Source organism: Mobula birostris, chromosome 4, assembly GCF_030028105.1.
Source record: "Mobula birostris isolate sMobBir1 chromosome 4, sMobBir1.hap1, whole genome shotgun sequence".
In the NCBI taxonomy this organism is placed as follows: domain Eukaryota; kingdom Metazoa; phylum Chordata; class Chondrichthyes; order Myliobatiformes; family Myliobatidae; genus Mobula; species Mobula birostris.
In genome coordinates, this window is record NC_092373.1 from 154,984,493 (window position 1) to 155,012,232 (window position 27,740).

Below are 27,740 nucleotides of genomic sequence, written 5' to 3' on the forward strand. Positions count from 1 at the left end.
TGCTCGCGGTCCGGGTCCGGGTCCCGGGCTCGGGGGTGGGCTCCCGATCCGCGTCCGCCCCAATATGGATCTGGAAGCGAGCGGTAGCGAGGGCTCCGGAGCTCGGGACTCGCAGGCCTTACCCCAGCCCGATTACACGGTGTCTCCCTCGGCAGCGCCGTCGTGCCAGAAAGCGGCACCGGTAGTCAGGACGGACCCGGTGGCCGACGCCAGAGGAGGGAGAGGCGGCGGTGACGTGTCGACCTGCAGCGGCAGTACTGGAGCCCGAGAGTCGGACTCCTTCATCGGGACCGTACCCGTTACCGTCTCCCTGGAGAACGTCGACGGTCAGCACAGGTACGGCCAGGAGCGGCATTGAGAGTGCCGCTAGCTTAGTAGCACCCGTAAGGACCAACGGAGAACAGTCCATTCGGCCCGACTATTCTTTGTTGATACTGATATTTCATAATTTTCCCTCCCGTTCCGTGTACTCTTGGCGGATCTTCCCGTCTTTTGAGTGCAGGATCCGTTTCATTTACCACCCACCATAGTGAATTGCCATGTGCCGGTTTCAGTTTCCATTCGAGAAACTTTAGCTGAAAGATCTGAGCTGATGAAATGCTGTAATGTTGGAGGTGCTGCCTTTGGATGACGGCGCACACTGAGATTTTGTCTACTCTCAGGGGTTCTAAATAAAAGAAACCGATGTCAATATTTCAAGGGGAAGGGAGGTAGTTGGCAATAGGGCAACAGGCACAAAATACTGGAGGAACTCGGCAGGCCAGGCAACATCTATGGATAAAGATAGTCAACGTTTCCGGCCAAAATCCTTTGGCAAGACTGGGGAAAAAAAGCTGAGGAGTAGATTTAAAAGGTGGGAGGAGGAGTGGGTGAAACACCAGGTGATAAGTGAAAAGTGGAGGGAGAGAATTGGAGTAAAGAGATAAGTTGATTGGTGAAAGAGACAGAAGGCCATGGAAGACTGAAAAAGGGGGGAAGGAGCACCAGAGGGAGTGATGGTCAGTCAAAGAGATAAGGTGAGAAAGGGGAAAGGGGATGGGAAATGGTGAAGGTGGTGGTGGGGGCATTACCAGAAGTTTGAGAAATCGATGATCATGCCATCATGTTGGAGGCTACCCAAAAGGAATATAAAATGGCCTCATCATGACAGTGGAGGAGGTCATGGATGGACATATCGGAATGGGAAGTGGAACTAAAATGGGTGGCCACTGGGAGATCCTGCTTGTTCTGGTAGAGAAAGTGTAGATGCTCAGCGAAGCAGTCTCCTAATCTACATCAGGTCTCACCAATATACAGGAGGCCACACCGGGAACACCGAACACAGTAAATGATCAACAAACTCACAAGTGAAGTGTTGCTTCACCAGGAAGGACTGTTTGGGGCCCTGAATGGTAGTGAGGGAGGAGGTATAGGGGCAGGTGTAGCACTTGTTTTGCTTGCAAGGATATGTGCCAGAAAGGAGGTCAGTGAGGAGGGATGAATGAACAAGGGAGTCATGTAGGGAGCGATCCCTGCAGAAAGCAGAAAGTGAGGGGGAGGGAAAGATGTGTTTGGTGGTGGAATTCAGTTGGAGGTGGCGGAATTTTCGGAGAATTATGTACTGGACATGGAGGCTGATGGTGTGGTAGATGAGGACAAGAGGAACCCGATCCCTTGTAGGGTGGTGGGAAGATGGGTTAAGAAGACGGGTGAAATAGAAGAGATACGGTTGGGGGCAGCATTGATAGTGGAGGAAGGGAAGCCCCTTTCTTTGGAAAAGGAGCACATCTCTTTCATTCTGGAATGAAAAGCCTCATCCTGAGAGTAGATGCGGCAGAGCTGGAGGAATTCAGAGAATAGATAGCGATTTTACAAGTAGCAGAGTGGGGTAAGGTGTAGTCCAGGTAGCTGTGAAAGTCTGTGGGTTTGTTATAGATATCAGTGGATAAGCTGTCTCTGGAGATAGAGACAGTGAGATTGAGAAAAGGGAATGGAGATGTCAGAAATGGACCAGGTGAATTTGAGGGCAGGGTGGATGTTGGAGGCAAAGTGGATGAAGTCGACGAGTTCAGCATGGGTGCAGGAAGCAGCACCAATGCAGTCATTGATGTAGTGTAGAAAAAATGCTGCACGGTCACCAGTGTAGGCTTGGAACATAGATGGTTCCGTGAAGCTGACGAACAGGCCAGCATAGCTGGGACCCATGGCTACCCCTTTTGTTTGAAGGAAGTGGGAGGAGCCAAAGGAGAAGTTGTTTCAAGAGAAGACAAGTTCTGCTAGGCAAAGGAGAGTGGTGGTGGACGGGAACTGGTTAGGTCTGGTGTCCAGAAAAAAACAGAACTTTGAGGCCTTCCTGGCAGGTGATGGAGGTGTATAGGGACTGGACATCCATAGTAAAAATAAGATGATGAGGGCTAGGGAACTTCAAGTCCTTGAAAAGATAAGGAGTGTGTGTGTGGTGTCACAGATGTAGGTAGGAAGGGTCTGAACTAGGGAGGATAAAACAAAGTCAAGGTATGCCAATTATGAGTTCAGTGGGGCAATAGGGCATAGATGTTTGTATGCACAAGTATAATCTATACAATCCGAATGATGCTTATACGTGGTCATATCCAGAAAGCAGAGTTTGATTTCCAGTCTTTTTGGTCCCATTGCCACTGAAAGCTTTTCTTTGTCAGTAGTTGTTAAGCTATGGCTAACCATGTTAGTCAAATGAAGGCAAATTCCAATCTTTGATATGGAGTTTCTGCATCTGGAGCATTAGGATCATCGTGGCATCATAGACACCACCATCAGCGACTAACCTGAATGCTGCTCTGTTGTCATAGCTTGGGAACAAAGTTACTTTACCATCTCTGTCCTAAACGGTACATGGCAAGTAGGAGATGTCCAGTTCAAAAAAACAAGGTGATAGGTTTACTTCTATGGCTTTGCTATCATGAATGAATAATCTGAGTCTTGACAGCTACTACTTTGCTATACTGTATATGAACATCTCATGACATGTTGGCACACTCATATAAGGAAATAGTGTTCTGTGCTCAGAATCAGGTTTATTATCACTGACTCGTCGTGAAATGTGTTGGTTTGCGGCAGCAGTACAGTGCAATGCAAAAAAATTAAGTTACAATAAGAAATATAAAAATTAAGTAATACAGAAAGAGAGCAAAATAGTGAAGTAGTGTCTGTAGGTTCATGGACAGTTCAGAAATCTGATGGTGGAGGGAAAGAAGCTATTCCTGAAGTGTTGAGTGTGTGTCTTCAGGCTTCTATACCTCCTTCCTGATGGTAGTAATGAGAAGAGGGAATGTCTTGGATCATGAGGGTCCTTAATAATGGATGCTGTCTTCTTGAGGCATCGACTTATAAGGATATTCTCTTCAGTACATGCATTTCAACTCTGAAAGTTGTGGATGTAGTCGAGGAGTTTTCTACATTGGCTCTGGTGGTGTGGGGACTTCTGGCCAAAGGAAGATGCTGCACAACATAAAAGGCAGGGTTTGAAAAGATGCATCTCTCTGACAAGGTGTGATTGGTAAGTGAGGAATAGGGAACATTAACTCCAATGGGATGTCCTCTTGACTTAATGTCTGCAGCATGACCTTATCATAACCAATACACTATTTCATCAGAGATACAAGAACAACAAATCAGGACAACTGATCCAAATACTGGTATGTATTGGATTATGTCATTGTCTGAGTAAGAGGCTGCATTACCCATGCTGTGACATTTAACAATGTCTCTTGGATGGGCTACCATTTTATTAACTTTGTTAACTCAATTAATCTGCCTCCAAAGCATCAACAACAGAAATAATCAATGTAAGAAAATCATTGTTGAAGGTCCAAGGCATTATAAAGAGAACTCCTGAGACATAACCTGCTGACCTCCACCAACAGGAACCATAAAGTGGCCACAACATCTGAACTTTCCTAAAGTCCATCATAGTTAGCATCAGGAAAGAGACTCTTAGGATTCTGCATCAGAAAGAACCAGAACTGATTTGAGAAGTGTGGACTGACTTCAGATACCGGCAGTATCTGCCCTAAAGTTCTTTGATTTAGCAATGAGGAAATTCGGTCTTAAATTCATCATTGCTTCTCCCATGTTTGGGAAGAAGTAGATATTCCACGGGACTTTGAAAAATGCCATAATTGAGACCGCTATCAAAAAAGGAGACAAATATGACTGGCTATAGTCTACCATGGAAAATCATCGCCAAGATCCTCCTCAACTGCTTCGTGAAGTGGACAAACAGCTGTTCTCTGAATGGCATAATGGGTTCGGTTCGTCTGGGGGCTTTGAGAAATGCAGGGAACAATGCTAACTATTATACGTGGCTTTGTTTGACTTATTGAAGCTGTTGATTGTGTCAATCAAGAGGGTGTGGGCCATATGCCTCAAATTTGGCTGCTTCTCAAGATTCCTGGATTTCAGTGCTTTAAAAGGGATAGAGAGGGTGGAAAAAGGGGAGGAGGGGTGGCATTACTGGTCAGGGATACTATTACAGCTACAGAAAGGGTGGGTATTGTAGCAAGATCCTCTTTTGAGTCAATATGGGTGGAAGTCAGGAACAGGAAGGGAGCAGTTCCTCTACTGGGGGTATTCTATAGGCCCCCTGGTAGCAGCAGAGATACAGAGGAGCAGATTGGCAGGCAGATTTTGGAAAGGTGCAAAAATAACAAGGTTGTTATCATGGGTGACTTTAATTTCCCTAATATTGATTGGCACCTGATTAGTTCCAAGGGTTTAGATGGGGCAGAGTTTGTTAAGTGTGTCCAGGACGGATTCCTGTCACAGTACGTGGACAGGCCGACCGGGGGAATGCCATATTAGATCTAGTACTAGGTAATGAACCGGGTCAGGTCACAGATCTCTCAGTGGGTGAGCATCTGGGGAACAGTGACCACCGCTCCCTGGCCTTTAGCATTATCATGGAAAAGGATAGAATCAGAGAGGACAGGAAAATTTTTAATTGAGGAAAGGCAAATTATGAGGCTATAAGGCTAGAACTTGCGGGTGTGAATTGGGATGATGTTTTTGCAGGGAAATGTACTATGGACATGTGGTCGATGTTTAGAGATATCTTGCAGGATGTTAGGGATAAATTTGTCCCGGTGAGGAAGATAAAGAATGGTAGGGTGAAGGAACCATGGGTGACAAGTGAGGTGGAAAATCTAGTCAGGTGGAAGAAGGCAGCATACATGAGGTTTAGGAAGCAAGGATCAGATGGGTCTATTGAGGAATATAGGGAAGCAAGAAAGGAGCTTAAGAAGGGGCTGAGAAGAGCAAGTAGGGGGCTTGAGAAGGCCTTGGCGAGTAGGGTAAAGGAAAACCCCAAGGCATTCTTCAATTATGTGAAGAAAAAAAGGATGACAGGAGTGAAGGTAGGACCGATTAGAGATAAAGGTGGGAAGATGTGCCTGGAGGCTGTGGAAGTGAGCGAGGTCCTCAATGAATACTTCTCTTCGATATTCACCAATGAGAGGCAACTTGATGATGGTGAGGACAATATGAGTGAGGTTGATGTCCTGGAGCATGCTGATATTAAGGGAGAGGAGGTGTTGGATTTGTTAAAATACATTAGGACAGATAAGTCCCTGGGGCCTGATGGAATATTCCCCAAACAACAGGAATTCTGCAGATGCTGGAAATTCAAGCAACACACATAAAAGTTGCTGGTGAACGCAGCAGGCCAGGCAGCATCTCTAGGAAGAGGTGCAGTCGACGTTTCAGGCCGAGACCCTTCGTCAGGACTAACTGAAGGAAGAGTGAGAAATATTCCCCAGGCTGCTCCATGAGGCGAGAGAAGAGATTGCTGAGCCTCTGGCTAGGATCTTTATGTCCTCGTTGTCCACGGGAATGGTACCGGAGGATTGGAGGGAGGCGAATATCCCCTCGTTCAAAAAAGGTAGTAGGGGTAGTCCGGCTAATTATAGACCAGTGAGCCTTACATCTGTGGTGGGAAAGCTGTTGGGAAAAGATTCTTAGAGATAGGATCTCTGGGCATTTAGAGAATCATGGTCTGATCAGGGACAGTCAGCATGGCTTTGGTAAGGGCAGATCGTGTCTAACAAGCCTGATAGAGTTCTTTGAGGAGGTGACCAGGCATATAGATGAGGATAGTGCAGTGGATGTGATCTATATGGATTTTAGTAAGGCATTTGACAAGGTTCCACATGGTAGGCTTATTCAGAAAGAAGGCATGGGATCCAGGGAAGTTTGGCCAGGTGGATTCAGAATTGGCTTGCCTGCAGAAGGCAGAGGGTGGTGGTGGAGGGGGTACATTCAGATTGGAGGATTGTGACTAGTGGTGTCCCACAAGGATCTGTTCTGGGACCTCTACTTTTAGTGATTTTTATTAACGACTTGGATGTAGGGGTAGAAGGGTGGGTTGGCAAGCTTGCAGACGACACAAAAGTTGGTGGTGTTGTAGATAGTGTAGAGGAGTGTCAAAGATTACAGAGAGTCATTGATAGGATGCAGAAGTGGGCTGAGAAGTGGCAGATGGAGTTCAACCCGGAGAAGTATGAGGTGGTACACTCTGGAAGGACGAACTCCAAGGCAGAGTACAAAGTAAATGGCAGGATACTTGGTAGTATGGAGGAGCAGAGGGATCTGGGGGTACATGTCCACAGATCCCTGAAAGTTGCCTCACAGGTGGATAGGGTAGTTAAGAAAGCTTATGGGGCATTAGCTTTCATAAGTCGAGGGATAGAGTTTAAGAGTCGCAATGTAATGATGCAGCTCTATAAAACTCTGGTTAGGCCACACTTGGAGTATTGTGTCCAGTTCTGGTCGCCTCACTATAGGAAGGATGTGGAAGCATTGGAAAGGGTACAGAGGAGATTTACCAGGATGCTGCCTGGTTTAGAAAGTATGCATTATGATCCGAGATTAAGGGAGCTAGGGCTTTACTCCTTGGAGAGAAGGAGGATGAGAGGAGACATGATAGAGGTGTACAAGGTAATAAGAGGAATAGATAGAGTGGATAGCCAGCACCTCTTCCCCAGGGCACCACTGCTCAGTACAAGAGGACGTGGCTTTAAGGTAAGGGGTGGGAAGTTCAGGGGGGATATTAGAGGAAGGTTTTTTACTCAGAGAATGGTTGGTGCGTGGAATGCACTGCCTGAGTCAGTGGTGGAGCCAAATACACTAGTGAAGTTTAAGAGACTACTAGACAGGTATACGGAGGAACTTAAGGTGGGGGCCTATATGGGAGGCAGGATTTGAGGGTTGGCACAACATTGTGGGCCGAAGGGTCTGTACTGTGCTGTACTATTCTATGTTCTATGAAGTCATCCTTATGTTTGTGACTAGAAGGGAACTGAATTCTTGATGCATTGGTCTGCCATCTTCATGAAGTCAGTTATGCAAGCAGAATCAGATGAGGTGTCTATTAGCTTCGGCTGCTTATACCATACATAAATTTGTCTCTGTGTAATCTAAAACCTTGCAGAGTTGCAATATTGTGGTTCATTGTTCGCCCAATTTTTTCTTTGTATTTTCTTTTTCTATTGAAAACATGTGAGTTGACATACCCTAGTAAACAGGCTGACTGCAGAACTGCAAACTGAGTGAGTGTGCAAATGTATTGGAGCCTGTTTCAGAGTACAGCTACCTTGCTGTGTTCCCTCAACATAACCTTCACTGAGTAAGTTTTGTTTTTCAACTCTAGGTTGTCTGTGAAGCATACTTGTGCCTGAATTCTTGTTCTCTTCTACTTTTCTACAAATGGTGGCATGATATTCAAGTAACGTTTCAATTTTACAGCAAGCATCTCCTGCTGTGGTCCAAAGTAACAGTGCCTTGTGCTAATTTCTTAATATAGGTTGGTTTAGCTCTTTCAGTGATCGCTGCCGCACTTCTCCGCTTGGCCTCTGAGCTGATGTGTCATTACCTACACACAAATGGACTCATTGACTTCTCAAGCTAATGGTGTTTTCTACCATTTCTGATGCTCGTACCTTACCAACACTTTTTTTTTAAGAATTCCACAAGGAGCACAATGTAGCAGTGGCCCTTTGAAGACGGTGCTGATGAAGGGTCTCGGCCTGGAACATCGACTGTTTATTCTTTCCAATAGCTGCTGCTTGGCCTGTTGAGATCCTCCAGCATTTTGTGTATGTTGCTTTGAAGATGCAACAGTGATGACTTTTCTCACTAGTGCCTTGACCTTTGCCTTCTTTAAAAACTGTGGATTCTGGTTAATTGTGCCATTGGTTAATCAAAGCTCCTGCTCATTTGAGACAACTCTTTAAGAACAAAAGCAGATCGAGACAAATGGTTGGGATTCCTTTTGCTTATTTGGGACACTGCTGCTTAATTGGGACAGAAGACAAACTGTTTCTAACTACCGTCAGTCACATGCACTTGTTTGGCCATTAGACGCTATACCATGCTTAGAGCAAACAGTTTTAAACTAGTGTCAGTTGTGTGTGTCTGTGATCAAAAAGCAGTGATTATTGTCACTGATAGTTGGCAAGAAATAAGCAGCAAGACAATTCCAGATTTTCTCGCTTTAAGCATTTAGGCTTGGAGATGCTCCGCGGAAGTGGTTATGACTGAAAATGAAATAATTTCTCTACTTAAACAAGTTAGTAACTGCAAATAATTTGAAGGACAATCATGTATTTAGTCATATAGTGCAAAGTAGGCCTTTTAAGCCACGGGCCCCCAGCAACCCTAACCTAATCACGGGACAATTCACAATGACCTATAAACCGACCCGGTATGTCTTCGGACTAGTTTGTTCTGTAAGTCATTTAAATACATAATCTGTTACTCAGTTTGTCTTTTTAAACCTTTTTAATTTAATTCCATGAAACTTCAGCTGATTGGGGCAGTTGCTTAATTGGGCCAAAATTGGTCCTGATGTGTCCCAGTTAACTGGAATCCAGTGTAGTAGCATTGGAGGCACAACAAAGGAAATTTACCAGGCTAATTCATGTGATGAGAAGGTTGTCCTATCAAGGAGCTAGGTAGTTTGGAGTTTAAAAGAATGGAAGATGATCATATTCAAACATAATATCCTAAGCAGACTTGATTAGATAAATGTTGAGATTCAGACTTGTGGCAGAATTAGGAACAAAAGACATGTATTCAAAAAAAGGGGACAGTCATTTTAAGCCGTGGTGCTTGGATATGTTTTTGCCGATAGTAAATCTCTGGCATTCCCTGCCACTGAGAATGGTAGAGGAAAGGTCATTAGATATACTTAAGGTGGAGATAGGTCAACATTTGAAATGTCAAGGAATTGAGGATAATTTGAAATTAACGCTGAAGAGTTGAGGCCAACTTAAATCAACCTTGATGCTATTAATTGCTGATGTATTGAGGGTCAGGTGGCTTACTCCTGCTTGTACTTGTGTTTTTGTGCCAATTAATTTCAATACTGAAAATTGACCTCATCACACAATTGCAGTGTAGTTGTGGGTTGATCTTGTGTTTGAAATGTTGCATCCTCAAACCATAATAATGTACTGAACATTAGGATTTTCAACACAAAGGTGTTTATATAATCGGAAAAGCATGGCATAAACACCACATGATATTAAGTTTTAAAAAGTGATGACATCATTAAATAAATGAACTGTTTGCATTCTGTCAAAACACCATTAATAAAGTAATTGTTTCAGGATTTATGAAAATAATTTTGTTAATGTATACTGTTGAGGTTGAAATTGTAGAAATACAGAATTGACAAGGTAAATTAATTGTCAACTAATAACACTTCTGGTAATGTTTTTACATTGCTTTAATATTTGCAACTCTTTCAATTTTTTTTCCCCATTTGTAAAATGTATTTCTTGACAGTTTGTGCAAGTGTCTCTCTTGGCTCTCTCTTCTAAAGGCTTTTAACTTGATTCCTAAGCATTTGATTTTAATTTATAACCAGGAATAAAACTGTCTAATCTTATCAACACAAAATATTAAATTTCTAATACATAAATACCTTTGATTCATCATTCTCGTTCTTTTGTGCCACAGCTACCTTCAAATTGTCCTTCCAGAATAACTTTTGTAGTTGTTGTGACTTTAATTGTACTAATAAGTAACAGTTAAGAATTCCGTACTGTTGGTAAAATTTCGGAAGTAATTCCCATCATAGCATCATTTAGTACATTTTTACATACTGAAGTAGATTAAAATCAGTATGTTTTTGTTAAATGTGTTAATTGTTCCAAGTTTGTATTAAGAATACTTGCAACTATAGAACTTGAATCATACATGATGTTTGCCCAGCTCACACAACTCACACAATATGTATTGCCAGGAGCCAAACGTTGGGCATTGTTTGGAGGGAAGGACCAATATATCCTCTCAATCGACAAACTGTACAGCCTAATTGATTTAATAGTGTTGAGGTTCTTTGCCCTGAGTTTGTGATTTTGTTAATTCATTGTCTGATTTTTTTTTTTTTTGATAATGATTTCCATAAAACTCCACGGACCCTGCAACCTAAGTTACAAATCTGATCCTTGGTTTATTACAATCAGGAAAGGGTACTATACTTCAAAAGTTACCATAAGTATGAATCTAACTCTGATGGTAAAGCATAAAATAGAAATATTATGTCACAAGCTACAACTTTTGTTTGTTTTATTTCCTAATAGCCAAGAATAGTTTTTATCGAGCTTTTGGGATTATGGATCTGAATAATTTTAACAAGTGTGCATATTTTTTGAGGGAATGAGGGATCAAATGCACAAGGGTTATTAACCAGTTATAAATATTTGTTATTTTTGCACTTTTAAGCCATGGTTATAGCAGAATATTACTGACATTTTTATATGAAAAACTATTAGACTATTCAAGTGACTTTTTAATCAAAAACACAAGGACATTAATTTTCCTTTTTAAGATTTAATTTGTCTGCATTTTAAAATTTCAGAATAGTTTGTTTGGCGACAGATGCTAACGGTGGTACATTGTCTTATGTTGGCCAGCTCAATTCAGATGTGAATTTGGAACTGCAGGCTGCAGGTAAGGCACTTGTACATTGTGACAAAAGATATACTTTTCGTCAGACAAGTTTTAATTTGTGGGTATTTCCACTAGAACTAATACAGACTGACTGTTAAGAAATAGTGATAGGTAAAATAAATGAGAAAATGAACAGAAGAGTGGCCGACGTTTGTCCTAAAATAGAAAGCTTTGGGTACAAATACATTGTTAATATTTTAAAATTCAGGGCATTCATTGTTTTGACAACTGACTAAACTAAGGTATAATTTAGTCAGTTATCAGGTTTCTTTCACCTGTGTTCTCTCTAAGTTCCCACTAGACTAGGGATTCCCAACCTTCTTCATGCCACAAACCTCTACCATTAACCAAGGGGTCAGTTGACCCCAGGTGGGAACCCCTGTGTTTTACAATCTCTGCTGGGGAAGTATGAATTGCTTTAGGAGGTTTGTTTTCTGAAAGGATTTAGAATTGGGTTTAATATTACTGGGAGATGTCATGAAATCTTTTGCAGCAGCAGTGCATTGCAATACTTAATAATAATTTAAAAAAACGATATTCTACAATAAAAAGAACAAAATATGGTGAGGTGGTGTTCATGGGTTCATTGTCTATTCAGAAATCTGATGATGGAGGGGAAGAAGTTGTTCTTGAAACATTGACTGTTTCTTCAGGTCCTGTACATCCTCCTGGATGATAGCAATGAAAAGAGGGCAGGTCCTGGGTGAAGGGAGTTCTTAAAGATGGATGCCGCCTCTTGAGCCATAACCTTTTGAAGGTGTCCTCAATGCTGTGGAGGTTAGTGCCCATGATGGAGCTGGCTGAGCTTGCAGCTTTTTCCGATCCTGTGCAGTGGCCCCTCCATAGTAAGCAGTGATGCAAACAGTTAGAATACTCTCCACAGTACATTTATAGAAATTTGTGAATATCTTTGGTGATATACCAAGCCTCGTCAAACTCTCAATGAAATATAGCTGCTGTCATGCCTTCGTTGTAAATGCATAAATATGTTGTGCCCTGGATAGATCTTCGGAGATGTTGATATGCAGCAACTTGAAACTGCTCGCCCTTTTGACTTCTGATCCCTCGACGAGGACTGGTGTGTGTTCCACTGACTTGCCCTTCCCGAAGTCCACAGTCAGTTCCTTGTTCTTGCTGACATCAAACGCAAGATTGCTGTTGCAATACCACTCAATCAGCTGATCTACCTCGCTCCTGTGCACCTCCTTGTCACCATCTGAAATTCTGCCAACAATAGTGTCAAAGCAGATTTATAGATGGCGTTTGAGCTGTGCCTAGCCACACATCGCTCAAAGGTTCATTTATTATCAAACCATGTATCCATATACAATTGTGACATTTGTCTTCTCTAGATAGATGCAAAACAAAGAAAGAGCATGAAAGGCGTTCAGAGAGAAACATCAAACCCACCCCTCCCCCACACAAAACAGAACAAGAACATTGACCCCCACGAACAACCCCTCTCCCACGCAAATAACTAACAGAATATCAACCCCCAAACATCCTCCCCTTGCACAACATGGGTATAGAGAGAGTAGAGCAGTGGGCTAAGAAGCCATCCTTGAGGTATGCCAGTGTTGGTCAGTGAGGAGATGTTATTTCCGACCCGCACACAGTATGGTCTTCGGGTGAGGAAGTTAAAGATCCAGTTGCAGCGCGAGGTACAGGGGTGCAGATTTTGGAGCTTGTTGATTAGAACTTAGGGTATGATTGTGTTGAGCACTGACCTACAATCAGTAAACATCAGCCTGATGTAGATATTGCTGTTGTCTAGGTGATCCAAGGCTGAATGGAGAGCCAGTGAGATTGCATCTGTTGTAGACCTATTAGGTGGTAGGTAAATTGCAGTGGGTCCAGGTTCTTGCTTAGGCCTGGACCAAACTCTCAAAGCGACTGGGCAATAGTCATTGGGCACTGCTTTGATTGTTGTACTTTTTAGTGGGGGAACAACCTACAACTGTAGCAGTGAGAGATTAAAGATACCCTTGAACACCCCTGCCAGTTGGTTGGCACATGTTTTCAATGCCTTACCTGGTACACCATCTGGGCCTGACACCTTGTGAGGGTTGGTCCTTTTGAAGGATGTTTTGACATCAGCCTCAGAGACAGAGGTCACAGTATCACCTGATGCTGCAGGGATTCACACAGGTGTATCTTCCTCTCAAATTGTGCATAAAAGGCGCTGAGCTAATCTGGAACTGAAGCATCACATCCATTCGTGATGTTATGTTTTGCTTGTCGGAAGTACTGGCCTGCAAACCCTGCCAGAGCTGATACGCATGCAATTCCATCTCTAACCTAGATTGGAATTGGCTTTCTTACCCTTAAAATAGCTGCCTTTACTCGTACCTGGACGAGTTGTTTAGTTCTGGATTACCAGTCAAGAATGCCACAGATATAGCCCACAGCAGACAACAAATTTCCTGGTTCATCCACAGCCTTTGGTTTGGGTATGTCCGGTGTGTTCTGGAGGGTACACACTCATCCCTGTAGTTCTTGATGAAGTCAGTCACAACTGTGACATATTCATCCACATTCAAAGATGAGTCCCTGAATATTGTGCAGTCCATTGACTCAAAGCAGTCCTGTAAGCACTTCTCCGCCTTTCTTGACCATACCTTCTGGGACTTCACTGGTGCTCCGATCTTTAGTTTTTGCCTATACGCTGGGAGTAGAAGTTTAGCCAGGTGATCGGACATTCCAAGCTTGCGATGGCACAGTAAGTGTTCTTGCTGGTGGTATAACAGTAGTCAAGTTTGTAGGCTTCTCTGGTTCCACAGTTGAAATGTTGGTGGTAGTTGTTCAGAGATTTCTTCAAGCTGGTCTGGTGGAAGTCCTCCACAATGATAGGGAAGACATCAAATATATTCAGGTACTCAAATATGTCAAACCTGAAGTATTAGTTAGATTCTCAACTCTACTGAAAACAGGATTTAAAATGCAGCAACACACAGCTCGAATCACATCATCAAGTTCGCCGATGACACAACCGTGGTGGGTCTCATCAGCAAGAACGACGAGTCAGCATACAGAGAGGAGGTGCAGCGGCTAACAGACTGGTGCAGAGCCAACAACCTATCTCTGAATGTGAACAAACAAAAGAGATGGTTGTTGACTTCAGGAGAGCAGAGAGCGACCACTCTCCGCTGAACATTGACGGCTTCTCCGTTGAGATCATTAAGAGCACCAAATTTCTTGGTGTTCACCTGGCAGAAAATCTCACCTGGGCCCTCAACACCAGCTCCATAGCCAAGAAAGCCCAGCAGCGTCTCTACTTTCTGCAAAGGCTGAGAAAAGTCCGTCTCCCACCCCCCATCCTCACCACATTCTACAGGGGATGTATCGAGAGCATCCTGAGCAGCTGCGTCACTGCCTGTTTCGGGAATTGCAACGTCTCGGATTGCAAGACCATGCAGCGGATAGTGAGGTCAGCTGAGAAGATCATCGGGGTCTTTCTTCCCGCTATTACAGACATCTACACCACACGCTGTGCCCGCAAAGCTAACAGTATTGTGAAGGACCCCACAAACCCCTCACACAAACTCTTCTCCCTCCTGCCATCTGGCAAAAGGTACCGAAGCATTTGGGCTCTCACGACCAGACTGTGCAACAGTTTCTTCCCCCAAGCCATCAGGCTCTTCAATACTCAGAATCTAGACTGACATCTACATCATTTATTATTATATTGTAGTTTGTCCTCTACTGTGCCTATTGTCTTATTTATTAATTATTGTACTGCCCTGCACTGTTTTGTGCACTTTATGTAGTCCTGTGCAGGTCTGTAGTCTAATGCAGTTTTGATGTTGTTTTACGTAGTCTAGTGTAGCCTTGTGCTGTCTCACATAGTCTAGCGTAGTTTTGTGTTGTTTCATGTAGCACCAGGGTCCTGGAGGAACATTGTTTCATTTTTACTGTGTACTGTACCAGCAGCTTATGGTCGAAATGACAATAAACTTGACTTGAATATGTGCATTTAAAGTCAAACTGTTGTGGTTTGCCAAATAAATTAATTGCACAGTGAGAGCTGTGTTCTGGAATGGACTCTATGTATGGCTGCTGGAAACAGATTTAACTGTTCTCTCAAAAAGGACTTGAATACTCAAATTTTGGAGCTGGGCAACCTAACATTTTCTAATGAAATCCTCAAAGTCAAGTTTATGGTCATATGGACAAGTATGCACAGGTGCAATGAAAAACCTGCTTGTAGAGGCATCTCTGGCACATAGCATCATATAAGCAACATTCACAAGAAACCCATAAGTGTAAATTATATATATGGAAGCGTAAACAGTTGATGCTTGGGACCGAAACCCTTCATCAGGACTCTCGGCCTGAAATGTTGACTGTTTACTCTCTTCCATAGATGCTGCCTGGCCTGCTGAGTTCTTGCAGCATTTTGTGTGTATTACTGTGAAATCCAGCATCTGCAGATTTTCTTTTGAACGTAAATTATATGCAATTTTTACAAGAAAACACAAGTAGCAGGAACAAAAACATCCGTTTTTGTACAAGTGGCCGAAGTGTTCATAGTGTTGCTAAACTATTGCGTTTGCTATTTGTTTCAAGCATGGACTGGTTGAACTGAAGTCACTGATCTTGAACCTTCTGGTGTAGGACATCAGGCTTCTGTGCCTCAAGTCTGATGGTAGCTGTGAATAGTTGGCAAGATCCAGATCGTGGTGATTGATCATTAATGTTGCCTTCTTGAGGCAGTACCTCCTGTCGATACTATTAATGACAGGGACAGCGTATAATGTATTGGGCAGAGTCCACTCGTCCCTGTAGTTTCATACATTCTTGCCATTTGAATTGCCTCACCAAACCATGATATATCCTGTTAAGATACTTTGGACAGTATCTCTGTAGAAGTTTGATCGTGTTCAGTGATAAGCTGAATCTCCTTAAGCTCTTAAGAAATTAAAGACCCTCATGCACTTTTCTTATAATTACATCTATGTGCTGGGCCCAGGACAAGCATTTGATATGATAACTCCCAGGAACTTAAAGTTGCTGACTCACTCTCCTGCTGATTTTCCAATATCGATTGGTGTATATTTGCTGTCTTTCTCCTTCCTGAAGTCATTGAGCAGCTCTTTAGTTTTGCTGACATTGAGTGGGGGATTCTTGTTGTGGCACCACTTGACCAAGTGACCTATCTCACTCCAGTAAACTAATTGGTCCCTGTGATTTGTGCAATAATGGTAGTAGTTTGTAGTAAGTTTGAAAATGTCATTGGAGCCGTGCTGAGCCGCACAGTTATGTGTACAGGGCTAAGCAAGCAGCCTTGAGGTGCATCTGCATTGATGGTTAGTGAGGAGGAGGAGTTACCAATCCTCACTAATTGAGGTCTGCTGATGATAAAATAGGACTGCACCAGGGTCTTTACGTATCAGCAGACCTTGAATGTGCAAGAATGTGTGAAGCTACAGAGTTGCAGAGGCTCAGGTCTTGAAGCTTGATGATGAATTTGAATGGGATAATGTGGAACACCAGTAGCCCATGAAGGCAGTCTGATTTACAGGTTCCTGTTACCATATGGTCCAGAACAGAGTGAGGAGCCAGAGAAACTGCACCTGACTCTTCAAACTAAGTAGAATTTAATCAAAATTTGACACAAGCCCAGTGTTAATAAAGGTAAGTAAGATGACGGTTAATCTGCCCCATAGTGTTTTAGATTTTTTTCATTTTTGAAGTATTTGATCTTGCTCTATAACAGATCATTTCTGGGTGTCAGACACAGTGATATAGCTTTAGAATCACGTAATTACCATGTATGGATGGTAGATTATCTCCCTATAGTAGAATTGTGAATCAGAAGTGTTTTTGCATTATTTTGGTAGTTTCAGGATAACTTTTCAAACTTGCCTTTCCAGATTTCTCTGATTCACTAAATTTCCCAGCTGCCTTGGTGAGAATTGAGCTCTGGATGACTTGAAATATAACCACTATTTGACTTTATGCTTGGCATGGCAGCATTGCTCTTAATTGTGTATTTGTTTTTCTTGTCTAGCTGTTAATAAGCAAACTTGCATAAACACATAACCTCAATTCTAATCTTCAAATTTATGTGCAATGACTGATCATGTGGTGTAGTTACAGTTTGCCTGATTTAAGTCAGGGAATTCCTTGCTTGGGAGCAACTGAATGCTGGAAGTTCCTTTTGGAACTGCTGGCTATTCTGCTGAGTATCTTTTCATGTGTAGTTGTTTAATCTCTCATGGAGTTTACTTTCAAGTTGAGCACATGTCTTATCCAGTAAATTGTTAGCTTGATAATGTGCATTTGAACTGTAGGATCAGCTCTGTGCCTCACAGCAGCTGAAAATACAGAACTTTCCTTATGTTATAGAACATTTTAGAAATTAAACATAAGTTTTTGCTTTTGATGAAAATTATTGTGATTCTTGGCAAACTAGTTGGAGGATATTTCATTACTTGACATATGCATTCTGAAAATATACAGCTGTGGTTTTCAGGAATCCTGGCAGGTCATTTAATCTTCATAGTGTGTGATTCAAATTTTAGGGCCTTCCAGCTGCAAGGACAATTTATCTTTTGCTCTTCAAATTACAGCTTACATGTACTGTGACAGCCAGTGGCATACAATGACAAAGCTTGTACAAGAAGCATGTGCAGATGTGGGTCTATAATTTGGATGTGTCTAAATAAAAATTATTATAAATATGTTTTAGTGTCTCCACGGCCTTTGCTGCAGCAAGATGGTTTGAGTGCTATTTCAACAGGCAGTCCCCTTCTTCAGATTCGCCCTCTGGATGCAGGATCACAACAACTACAAAATGTTATTCTGGAAGGACAAATCGAAGGTAGCAGTGGCACAAAAGAACTGGAGAGTGATGAGCCAAAGGTATTTGTATTAGAAATTTAATAATTTTGTTTTAACAAAGTTAGACAGTTTTATTCCTAATCAAACACCTAAGCGATAGCAGAATGAGGTTACATTTTACGGTGCGTTCATTAATATAATGAAATCCCATGTCACATTTTGGACACCAGTTGATTCTTTGCAAGATTAAAGAAGCAGAGGTACAGCCAGCTCTTGGCTTTTGAATTCATTGCCAAATGTATTTATCCATAAAACTTAATTGTTTTAAAAGACAGCAACATTTAAAAGAAAGTCTGGATGAGTAAGCATTGTGAAGGAATGTTTTACATTCTGCTGCAGTTTACAATAAAATTTTGAGGAATCTTTAAGCCTGATAAGCAGAGGCTGATCAGATGTTTGCTTTAGTTAAAATGTAATGGCTCTAATTTCCTATTTGCTCCACCCATTGACAACCCCATAGATTTCATGCCACTTGTAGAATCATGCTTGACTTCCTCATTTTTTTGAATATTTTAGCAAAGATGACTGAATACCAATAGCTAGTGACCATTGAAGGTGGTGGTGAGCTAACTTGCATTGCTGCTATCCTTCTGTGTGAAGTGGGCAGTGAAGGCTTATTAATTGCATGGCTGGTACCACCACCATTTGTGTCATTCAGTTGTGCACAGGACCGAAAGATGCAGAAGGTTGTAAGTCTAGTCTGCTCCATCTTGGGCACTAGCCTGCAAAGTACCCAGGACATCTTTAAGGAGCAGTGTCTTAGAAAGGCAGCGTCCATTATTAAAAGACCTCCAGCACCCAGGGCATGCCCTTTTCTCACTGTTACCATCAGGTAGTAGTTACAGAAGCCTGAAGGCACACACTCAGCAATTCAGGAACAGCTTCTTCCCCTCTGCCATCTGATTCCTAAATGGACTTTGATGCTTAGGACACTACCTCACTATTTTAATATACAATATTTCTGTTTTTGCACATTTTTAATAATCCATTCAATATATGTAATTGATTTACTTGTTTATTATTATGTTTTATTTTCTATATTATTATCATTTTTTCTCTCTCTGCTAGATTATGTATTGTATTGAACTGCTGCTGCTAAGTTAACCTGATTCTGATTCTTATGTTCACACCCTATCACTGGGAATATCTTTATTTTCTCCACCACACACTGTTCTGCAGCTGATTTTAATCTTGCCTTGTTCTGTTAATCAAAACTGAAACGTTAGCTGAAATTCCCTCTCTGAAGATGCTGCCTGAGCAGCTGAATATTTTTAATGTGTTTTGTCTTTGTTTCAGATTTCCATCCTTAGCTTTTAGTTTTTAGTTTTAATCAGTGAGAAAATTATTATGAATAAGTGCAGGTTAAAAGCATTCTGTCTCAAAACCTGTGATGATTGCAGAAAGACTGATGTTAAAAGTGAATTGGATTAGTCCTGTTCTTAGTGAGCATTTGGGCATTTTTCCACATTTTCCAATAGAGTTGATGTTGTAGCTTGACTAGAACTGTGGCTAGTTCTGAAATACATACCATGATTATTATAACTCGAATATTGCCCGGTACCATAGATTATCCTGTATCCCATTTGTTAGTTTAGCTTTTGATATCATGTGAACTGGTTGAACACTGATATCATTGAAGGTGGCAATCTCAAAAAGAAGCCTGGACAGATTATTCACTCAGCATTTCTGGTTGAGCATCTGTTTTAAGCACACATATGCTATGCATTGATGTTGTTAAGAATTGGATGTTCTTGGAGGTACCTTGGCTCTGACCTCAAAGACCAGCAAGTTCTGACATCTCATGGCAAATTTGTCCTTCAGCCTGAGGAACTGACTTGTTGAAATGTGATCCACTGTTTGATTTGCCTTTGGGTAATTAAAATTAATTATATTGTCAGGTAAATTGAAAACAATATTTTGCTGAAATGTGACTTGGCTCCTGGTGTAACTATAATTATTTTGATTTTGGGGGTTGGAGTCCCTTTCATACAGGTAGAGACTTGGAGGCCCCCAAAGCCTCAGAATAAAATGGTGAGCTCTTCACAGCCTCCCAAGATCAAATAAAATGTTAGCCAACATTGGGATAATTTTTTTGTTATTGTTATTCCCATTGTTATTAAAATAATATGTACATTGTAATGTCTGAAAGTGGCAAAACACACAAAGTGCTTTAGAGTTGAGACTTTCCATTTGTTGCTATAATGTAAAGGCGACAGCTAATTTTTACACATCAAGCTTTCTCAACAAATAATATGAAATTTAACAGGTAACATGCTTTTCCTAATATTGACTAAGAAATAAATGTTGAATAGGTGAAAGGAAGAACTTGTGTTTAATAATAATGATCTAGTATCCTTTGCATTCACCTGAGCTTTGATCATTCTACTTTATATCTGGCATTACTGATAGACAGGCCGTCCTCGGGTTACAAGCGAGTTCCGTTCCTGAGTCCGTCTTTAAGTCGGATTTGTACGTAAGTCAGAACAGGTATATCCAGTATTATTTAGCGTCAGTTAGTCAAACGTTTGTCTTAGTGTATAGTATATATTTTACCTTTCTATGCATATAAAACACTTAAGAAACGTATGTATTTCAATAATTAAATCAGTGCGTTGCTTAGTAATAATCGTAACTTTCATCGGGGCAGGGCCTTTCACATGCTTCATTATTCTCACTTTATCCTTTAAAATTGTTCCGGTCGTTGACTGACTGTAGTTTAATGCTTTTCCAATGACCGATGGCGTTTCACCTCTTTCCGATTGCTTTATTATTCCCATTTTATTTTCAATCGTGATCGTTTCCATCAACAGAATAGAAACACTGTGGATTCAGCTGCAGCCACAGGCGGCGGGTCCTGACCTGAGCTCCCCCGGGTCCTAAAGTCCACCCGCAGTGAGACAGGTTAAATGGGACAAGTGGAAAAGGTGCTGACTGGAAAAGGGGGGGGGAGGGGTTCAGGGTGAATCTTGCTAATAAAAATTTAAGCTAAATACAAAGTTACACACTCAACACAGTGTTAACGGCAACGACTTAAAATGGCGAACAGTGTCGTGATCCAACTTAAAGTGGCGGATGGCACTCTCCTTCCTCCACACGTAAGTACGAGTTATTCGTAAGTTGGACATTCGTATCTCGGGGACTCCCTGTATTTCAGGATGGCTATGAAACATTCCTTTTTGTGACAGGAAAGAATATTTGCAGTAAGTTTTGTCAAGTTGTCCTGAAAAATTGACTTCATAATTTCTGTTAGCTAGTTTGATTTGAATTACAAACGTAGTAAGGTTGTAAATCACAAGGGAGAGGACATATAAATAGAGAATAGTAATTAGAAAATATCAGGCTTTTATGAATTTTTCACGTGTCCATGCTTCATCATGTAATCACTTACAGTGTCAACTATAATAAATTTAAGATGTGAAGTCTGAATTTTCTTAAAACATTGTTTTCTTGTATGGTGCTTATACTGAGTTTTCAAAATATAATCAAGACATCCAAAATTATCTTAAATTCCCCTACCTCTTTCAAATTCAGAAACGGAAAGGTGGTTGGCCCAAAGGAAAGAAGAGAAAGCCACCTAAAGATTTCACTCCTCCACGTGCTCCAACCACAGGGTAAGCAAATAATGTCTTGTTGAATGTCAGTTGTGGTTCTGCTACCTAAATACAGTTACGTTTGAAGTACTAACTTTTAATAAATTAACCAGTGACATATCTTATAAGTGTGACAACTCTATAATTCTAGAATAATGTTGATGCTAATTGACAAATCCCCAATGATGTATGTTTCTTGTCTGAAACTAAATACATTTTTGTAAGGGATTTCCTGATTTTTGGATAAACCAGTGTTTTATTATAAATGCAAATGAGCCTATTTCAGTAATTTTGGGTATCATCTTCATAACATGCAAAATCATCAAAATATATAGTGGTTACTTTTGTTAGGTACACCTGTATACCTGCTCGTTAATGCAAAAAACCTAATTAGCCAATCATGTGGCAGTGACTCAGTGCATAAAAGCATGCAGCCATGGTGCCTATAAAATGTATTCACCCCCTCTTGGAAGTTTTCATGTTTTATCGTTTTACAACATTGAAGCACAATGGATTTAATTTGGCTTTTTTTTACACTGATCAACAGAAAAAGACTCTTTCATGACAAAGTGAAAACAAATCTCTACAAAGTGATCTAAATTAATTACAAATATTAAACACAAAATAATTGATTGCTTAAATATTCACCATCTTTTAATATGACACACCAAATCATCACTGATGCAGCCAATTGACTTTAGAAGTCACATAATTAGTTATATGGAGATCTGTTTTTGGAGACCTGTGTGCAGTCAAGGTGTTTCAATTGAACGTAGTAAAAATACACCTGTATCTGGAAGGTCCAATAGTTTGCGAGTCAGTATCCTGGCAAAAACTACACCATGAAGACAAAAGAACACTCCAAGCAATTCTGCAAAAAAGTTACCAAAAACTGAGTGACTGGGCAAGAAGGGGACCAGTGACAGAGGCCACCAAGTGATCATTGACAACTCGGGAGGAGTTACAAGCTTCAGTGGCTGAGATGAGAGAGACTGTGCATTCAACAACTGTCATCAAGTGCTTCACCAGTCGTAGCTTTGTGGGAGATTGGCAAGGAGAAAGCCAATGTTTTTAAAAAAAAAAAAAAAAAAATTCACATGAAATCTCGACTAGAGTTTGCCAGAAGGCATATGGGAAACTCTGAAGTCAGCTGGAAGAAGGTTCTATGGTCTGATGAAGTCAAAATTGAGCTTTTTGGCCACGCACATCAAAAAAACAACATCCCTAGATAGATAGACATACTTTATTGATCCCGAGGGAAATTGGGTTTCGTTACAGTTGCACCAACCAACAATAGAGTATAAATATAGCAGTATATCCCTACAGTGAAGCATGGTGGTGGCTGCATCATGCTGTGGGGATGCTTCACTGCAGCAGGCCCGGGAAGAATTATGAAGGTAGAGAGTAAAATGAATGCAGCAAAATATAGGGAAATCCTGGAGGAAAACCTGATGCTGTTTGGTCTGTGACTAGGGAAAAGATTTGTTTTCCAACAAGACAATGACCCCAAACATAAAGCCAAAGCTACACAGGAATACCTGAAAAACAACACAGTTAATGTCCTGGAGTGACCAAGTCAGTGTCCAGACCTCAATCCAATTTAAAATTTCTGGCTGGATTTGAAAAGAGCTGTTCACTCATGATTCCCATGCAAACTGTCAGAACTTGAGCAGTTTTGAAAAGAATGAGGTAAAATTGCAGTGTCCAGATGTGTAAAGTTGATAGAGACCTATCCACACAGACTCAGGGCTGTAATTGCTACCAAAGATGTATCTTCTAAATACTGACTTCAAGGGAGTGAGTAATTATGAAATCAATTATTTTCTGTTTAATAATTGTAATTAATTTAGACCAATTTGTTTTCACTTTGACACAAAAGAGTCAAAAGCCAAATTAAATCCACTGTGATTTAATGTTGTAAAACAATAAAACATGGAATCTTGTGGGGGTGGGCAAATGCTATTTATAGGCACTGTATATGTAAATACATGTATCAAATGTAATTTATGAATTTCATTAATATCTGCTCTTGCCTAAGTTATTATGTGTAGTTAACACATCACAGGACCTAGTCCTTTGAAAGTTTTTCTTTAAATTTTTATAAATCGTGTGGCACTGATTTTGAAGAAGTTGTTTCTTAAATTCCTTGTAACTACCTGACAGGTATGTGTTATTCCTGAATGAACAGAGAGCCAAGCTGAAAATTGAACATCCAGAACTTCCTTTTACAGAGATAACTAAATTGCTGGGTACTCAGTGGTCACAACTGTCTCAGGAGGGTAAACAGGTGAGAAGTCCCATGTCATTATTTTTCTCACTAAACGATTAAAATCAATATTTAGGTTTTTTTTTTAATCTGTTGCATCCTTTGCTCTCCACCCAAATGTCTGGAAGGAAAATGGCTAGAGAGAAAGTAGAAGGTTTTTCTCTTGATTTTTCCTTAGGTGTATAATGTGAAGCTTTGACTGTTACTCTTTCATGTAGAGTTTATTTCTGTGCTTCTATTAACTAACATATATCTTGGTGCTGATGCAAACAAATATTGGTGTTCACAGATGTAACAGTAGCAGTAAATCTCCCTTTTGAATCTCTAGGTATATACGATTCTAAAAATTGAAGAAATAGAAGCACAAGAGCAAATTGATCTTTTACCATCTGCTCCTTTGTTGTACTAGCCCCATAACCCTTGATTCCCTTAGTATCGAAAAATAATCTCAAACTTTGCTAGTCCACTTTTGGATTTTCTGCTTTTCATTTAATAGTCTAGATATTTATTGAATTCTCCTTTTTAAAAAAAACACTTAACCGATATAAATACTAAGATAGGTCTTTAGTAATCTTTTTAGGGTAGTTCATAAACAGCCAAGAACCTATTATTAGCTGTAATCTTAAACTTCAGCTCTCACTTCAGTTTTAATTGGCTATCATACTCTGAGCCATTGTTGTACCATTTTCAGTGTATTCACTGATGTGATCCTGAGCCACCTTAGTATACTGTGTATGTCATTGGAACTCCATGTCATAACAACAAGGTTTGACTTTTCAGTTGTGGTTTGATAATTTTAGAGTATTTTTATTAGAAATTTTGTCTTTGAGAAATTTTGCAATGTTGATTTTATGATTGAAGTGTCATTGTGCCAGAATAATCTTGGCTGAAGCATTAAGTGTGCTCCAGGTTTTTGGTTAAATAATGTATAAATAGTCTGGGCCCTGTGATAAGATTTCTAATGTTAAGTTTGTAAAAAAGAAAAAAAATTAATACAAACCCCCTACATCTAACTTGGTTTGAAGTAGATAAATGTACTCTGCAGCAATGGCATTACTTCCACTAAGGGCTCTTTCATCTTTCCGGACAGAAGTACATTAACGAAGCAGAAAAAGACAAGCACCGATATATTGAAGAGCTGAAAGCATATCAAAATTCAGAGGCTTACCAAGCTTTCCTGAAAAGAAAGGCAATGAACAAAGTGAAAAACCTGTGTGGTAAGAGAGAAAATTATTTTCCTTATTCTTACACTGTTTTAATCAGGTAAGCTTTGTTTACAAAAGTGCTGCACCTAGAGTTTACTCAAACAGAAAACAACTTTGCTGGTAAGGGTGTAGATGGAGAAAGAAAAATAAATGAAATTAAAGATAAAACGCTGGAAATGTTCAGCAGGTCAAGTTGCATTTGTAGAGAGAAAACCTGAAACAGAGTTACCATTTCAGGTCCATGTAATGTGGATTGCTATTTACTTACAACTTCATTACTGAAGAATTTCAAATTTTATTTTTTAACCAAATAAAGCTTTAGGCTCTTCACAGATTAACTGATCTTTGTTCAGAGAAATTGAAATATATTTGTCAGTTTGCAGCTTCAGTTTAGGAGATTGTTTAGTGTTTATACTTGTGATATGTGCAAGAGCAGGCATACTACTAATGCTATAATTAAAAATACACCTTAATTTTAGCACTCTTTTTATTGTGTAAAACAGATCAAAATGTCCTGTCGGATTTCTGTTGGAAGTTTTTCATTTTAGTTATGGGTGGAAATTATTTTGAAGATATCTTAACAGCCTAGCAGTGTTTAACTATTTCACTGTTAACATGGAAACCAAAGCCATGCAATGTGAACTAATATTGAATTCATCAGCAGTGGAGATTATGGTGTTTAACTTGCTGAGCAGGAGATGTCTTCCTTTTTCTGGTGAGCCATTAGATTGTTGAGAATTTAAATTGAGCTTAATGTAAAATTGTACTCCAATTAGGTGTCGAATCTCTGGACACTGAATGTGAAGATGAAGCTGTTACAATGTCAGAAATAGGTGTAAGTAGAGAATTTATTACACTTAATCTATTGAAAATTATTCATATGTAATGATGAAAGGAGAGTAGAGATACATTAATGAAGCAGTCTGTACGGTAGAAGGAAGTTTTTTTTAAACCATAGTGTGGTCTTATTACCACTGGTACCTGAAAAGCAAATTAATATTTTTGAAGTATACATATTTCAAAGAAAGGTAGGGAAATTTAATAGTACTGAACATAGATTGGCTGCTATAAAACAATAACTAGAGAAGTTATTATTTTTACAGTTTTTAGGACATCATTGCTGGTCAGGATAATAGGTAAACTCTGCTACTTTCCAAATAGTTTTGTAAATTGTGTCATATCCACCGGGAAGGCTTTCTCGAATGTCTCAAAGCTGAATTTTTCAGTGCTGTACAAAGGTGCTGGTTGGTTCATGCAGCATGACTCTGGAATAGCTACTTAGCCAAGTCTAGTTTATTACTTGAATAACAACCTCTACAGTTGTGATAACATTGGACAGAAATAATTTGTGAAGATTATCCCAAGGTGGCTCTTTCAGTTTAAGACCTCATTAGTTAGATGTAAAAATCAATGAATTTGCAAATGTAAAACTATCAGATGCAGTGATTTTTTTTTTGTTAACGGATGGAAGTGAAGTTTCTGATGGTTTGGTAGTCTTGTCTTACGACCAGTGGTCATTGCCCTAAAACTAGGGAAAGTTTTTCAGGAATGATTTTAGGAAAGACCTCTACATGTGGAAGGTGATAAATAATATTGAAATCCTTTTGAAGTAACAGTTAATGCCATGTTATTTACCTTCATGTTTAATCTTATCAGAGCACTTGTGCTGTTGGCCCACAACCATTGAAGAGTGGCACAAACTTGAGGATCCAAAAACTTATTTGTATTACTATATATTCCAACGTATTTCTCGTGATCCTGAATAGTTGTGAATGGACTGGGTGTTGGTGGAAGTTATTATTAAGTAATTATTACTTCACATTTGCTATCACATTTACTCTTTCATATTGCACATGTGTAATGCCATGCGATACTTTATCTACTTGAGTGTCAATGCAAAATACACCAGATGAATGTTTTATATTCTTTTAGTCAACATCAACCTCTTGACCCTTGAATTGACATTGTTTTAAATGCTGATAATAGCGATGAAAATGAGTCAACAATTGGTTTAATTTGTATCCTGGATCTATAGTACTGCTTTTAAGTTGAAAATAATTTGTCAAGAAATGGTGTACGTCATCATTACTTTTGTTTCGAATTGATTCATTAACTGGATGTGTTTGTTTAAGCAGGATGAGGGAAACAATGACCTGTACTGCAAAACATGTAATCAGTATTTTAGTTCACTACATAACAAAAAGGAACATCTTTTTGGAAGACAACATCTTCAGAACTTGACAGGTAAAAGAATTCTATGTTTCCTGATCACGGCCATTAATAACCAGAAAATATATCATTGAAATAATAGCATCAGGGCCTTCAGCATACTAGTGACTTCAACATAGAAATTAAACAAGATTTTTTATTATTAAAATATGGATTTTCAATTTGTGTCATAACTGCATCTAATGACTTTAAAAATATATATTTAAGTCCATTGCAGACTGCATGATGTATGTAAGTCCATTGCAATCAATAAATTTTTAAAAATGATATAACATGCCAGTGTTCAAATAAAATTACTTTTGGTGTGTTCTGAAAATTCAAACTTCTGAGATAGCCATGATATTTTCTGTGTAGCTATAGTAATTAAAATATGCATAGTTATATTTATTTATATTCTATTTGGACACTGCGTGAAAATTTTAATAAATATATGGATGTGGAGCTTGAATGGGAAGACATATTGGAAAATAGAACTTTTAAATGATAGGAAATCACTAAATCTTTGTATTTGAAGAGTGCAATTTCCAAAAGTTTATGTACAAGTAGAGAAATTGATCAGTACACCAAATGTATTGTTTATTTCAAGTAGATTGAACTAGAAAAAGAAATCAGTCTTGTTGAAATTGTACAGAGTTTCCT

General features: G+C 39.9%; 1 protein-coding gene across 2 annotated transcripts in view; it reads left to right on the top strand.

Moving 5' to 3' along the window:
* The window catches only part of LOC140196048 (uncharacterized), a 51,749-nt gene continuing 24,009 nt past the window's right edge, over positions 1-27,740 (top strand). For both annotated transcript variants that reach the window (XM_072254753.1, XM_072254754.1), the window contains exons 1-8: positions 1-336; positions 10,877-10,968; positions 17,660-17,832; positions 21,343-21,422; positions 23,565-23,688; positions 24,758-24,884; positions 25,649-25,707; positions 27,008-27,116. In XM_072254753.1, the coding sequence (XP_072110854.1) occupies positions 65-336; positions 10,877-10,968; positions 17,660-17,832; positions 21,343-21,422; positions 23,565-23,688; positions 24,758-24,884; positions 25,649-25,707; positions 27,008-27,116 (1,036 nt within the window). In that variant the 5' untranslated portion in view covers positions 1-64. The remainder of the gene's footprint in view (positions 337-10,876; positions 10,969-17,659; positions 17,833-21,342; positions 21,423-23,564; positions 23,689-24,757; positions 24,885-25,648; positions 25,708-27,007; positions 27,117-27,740) is intronic.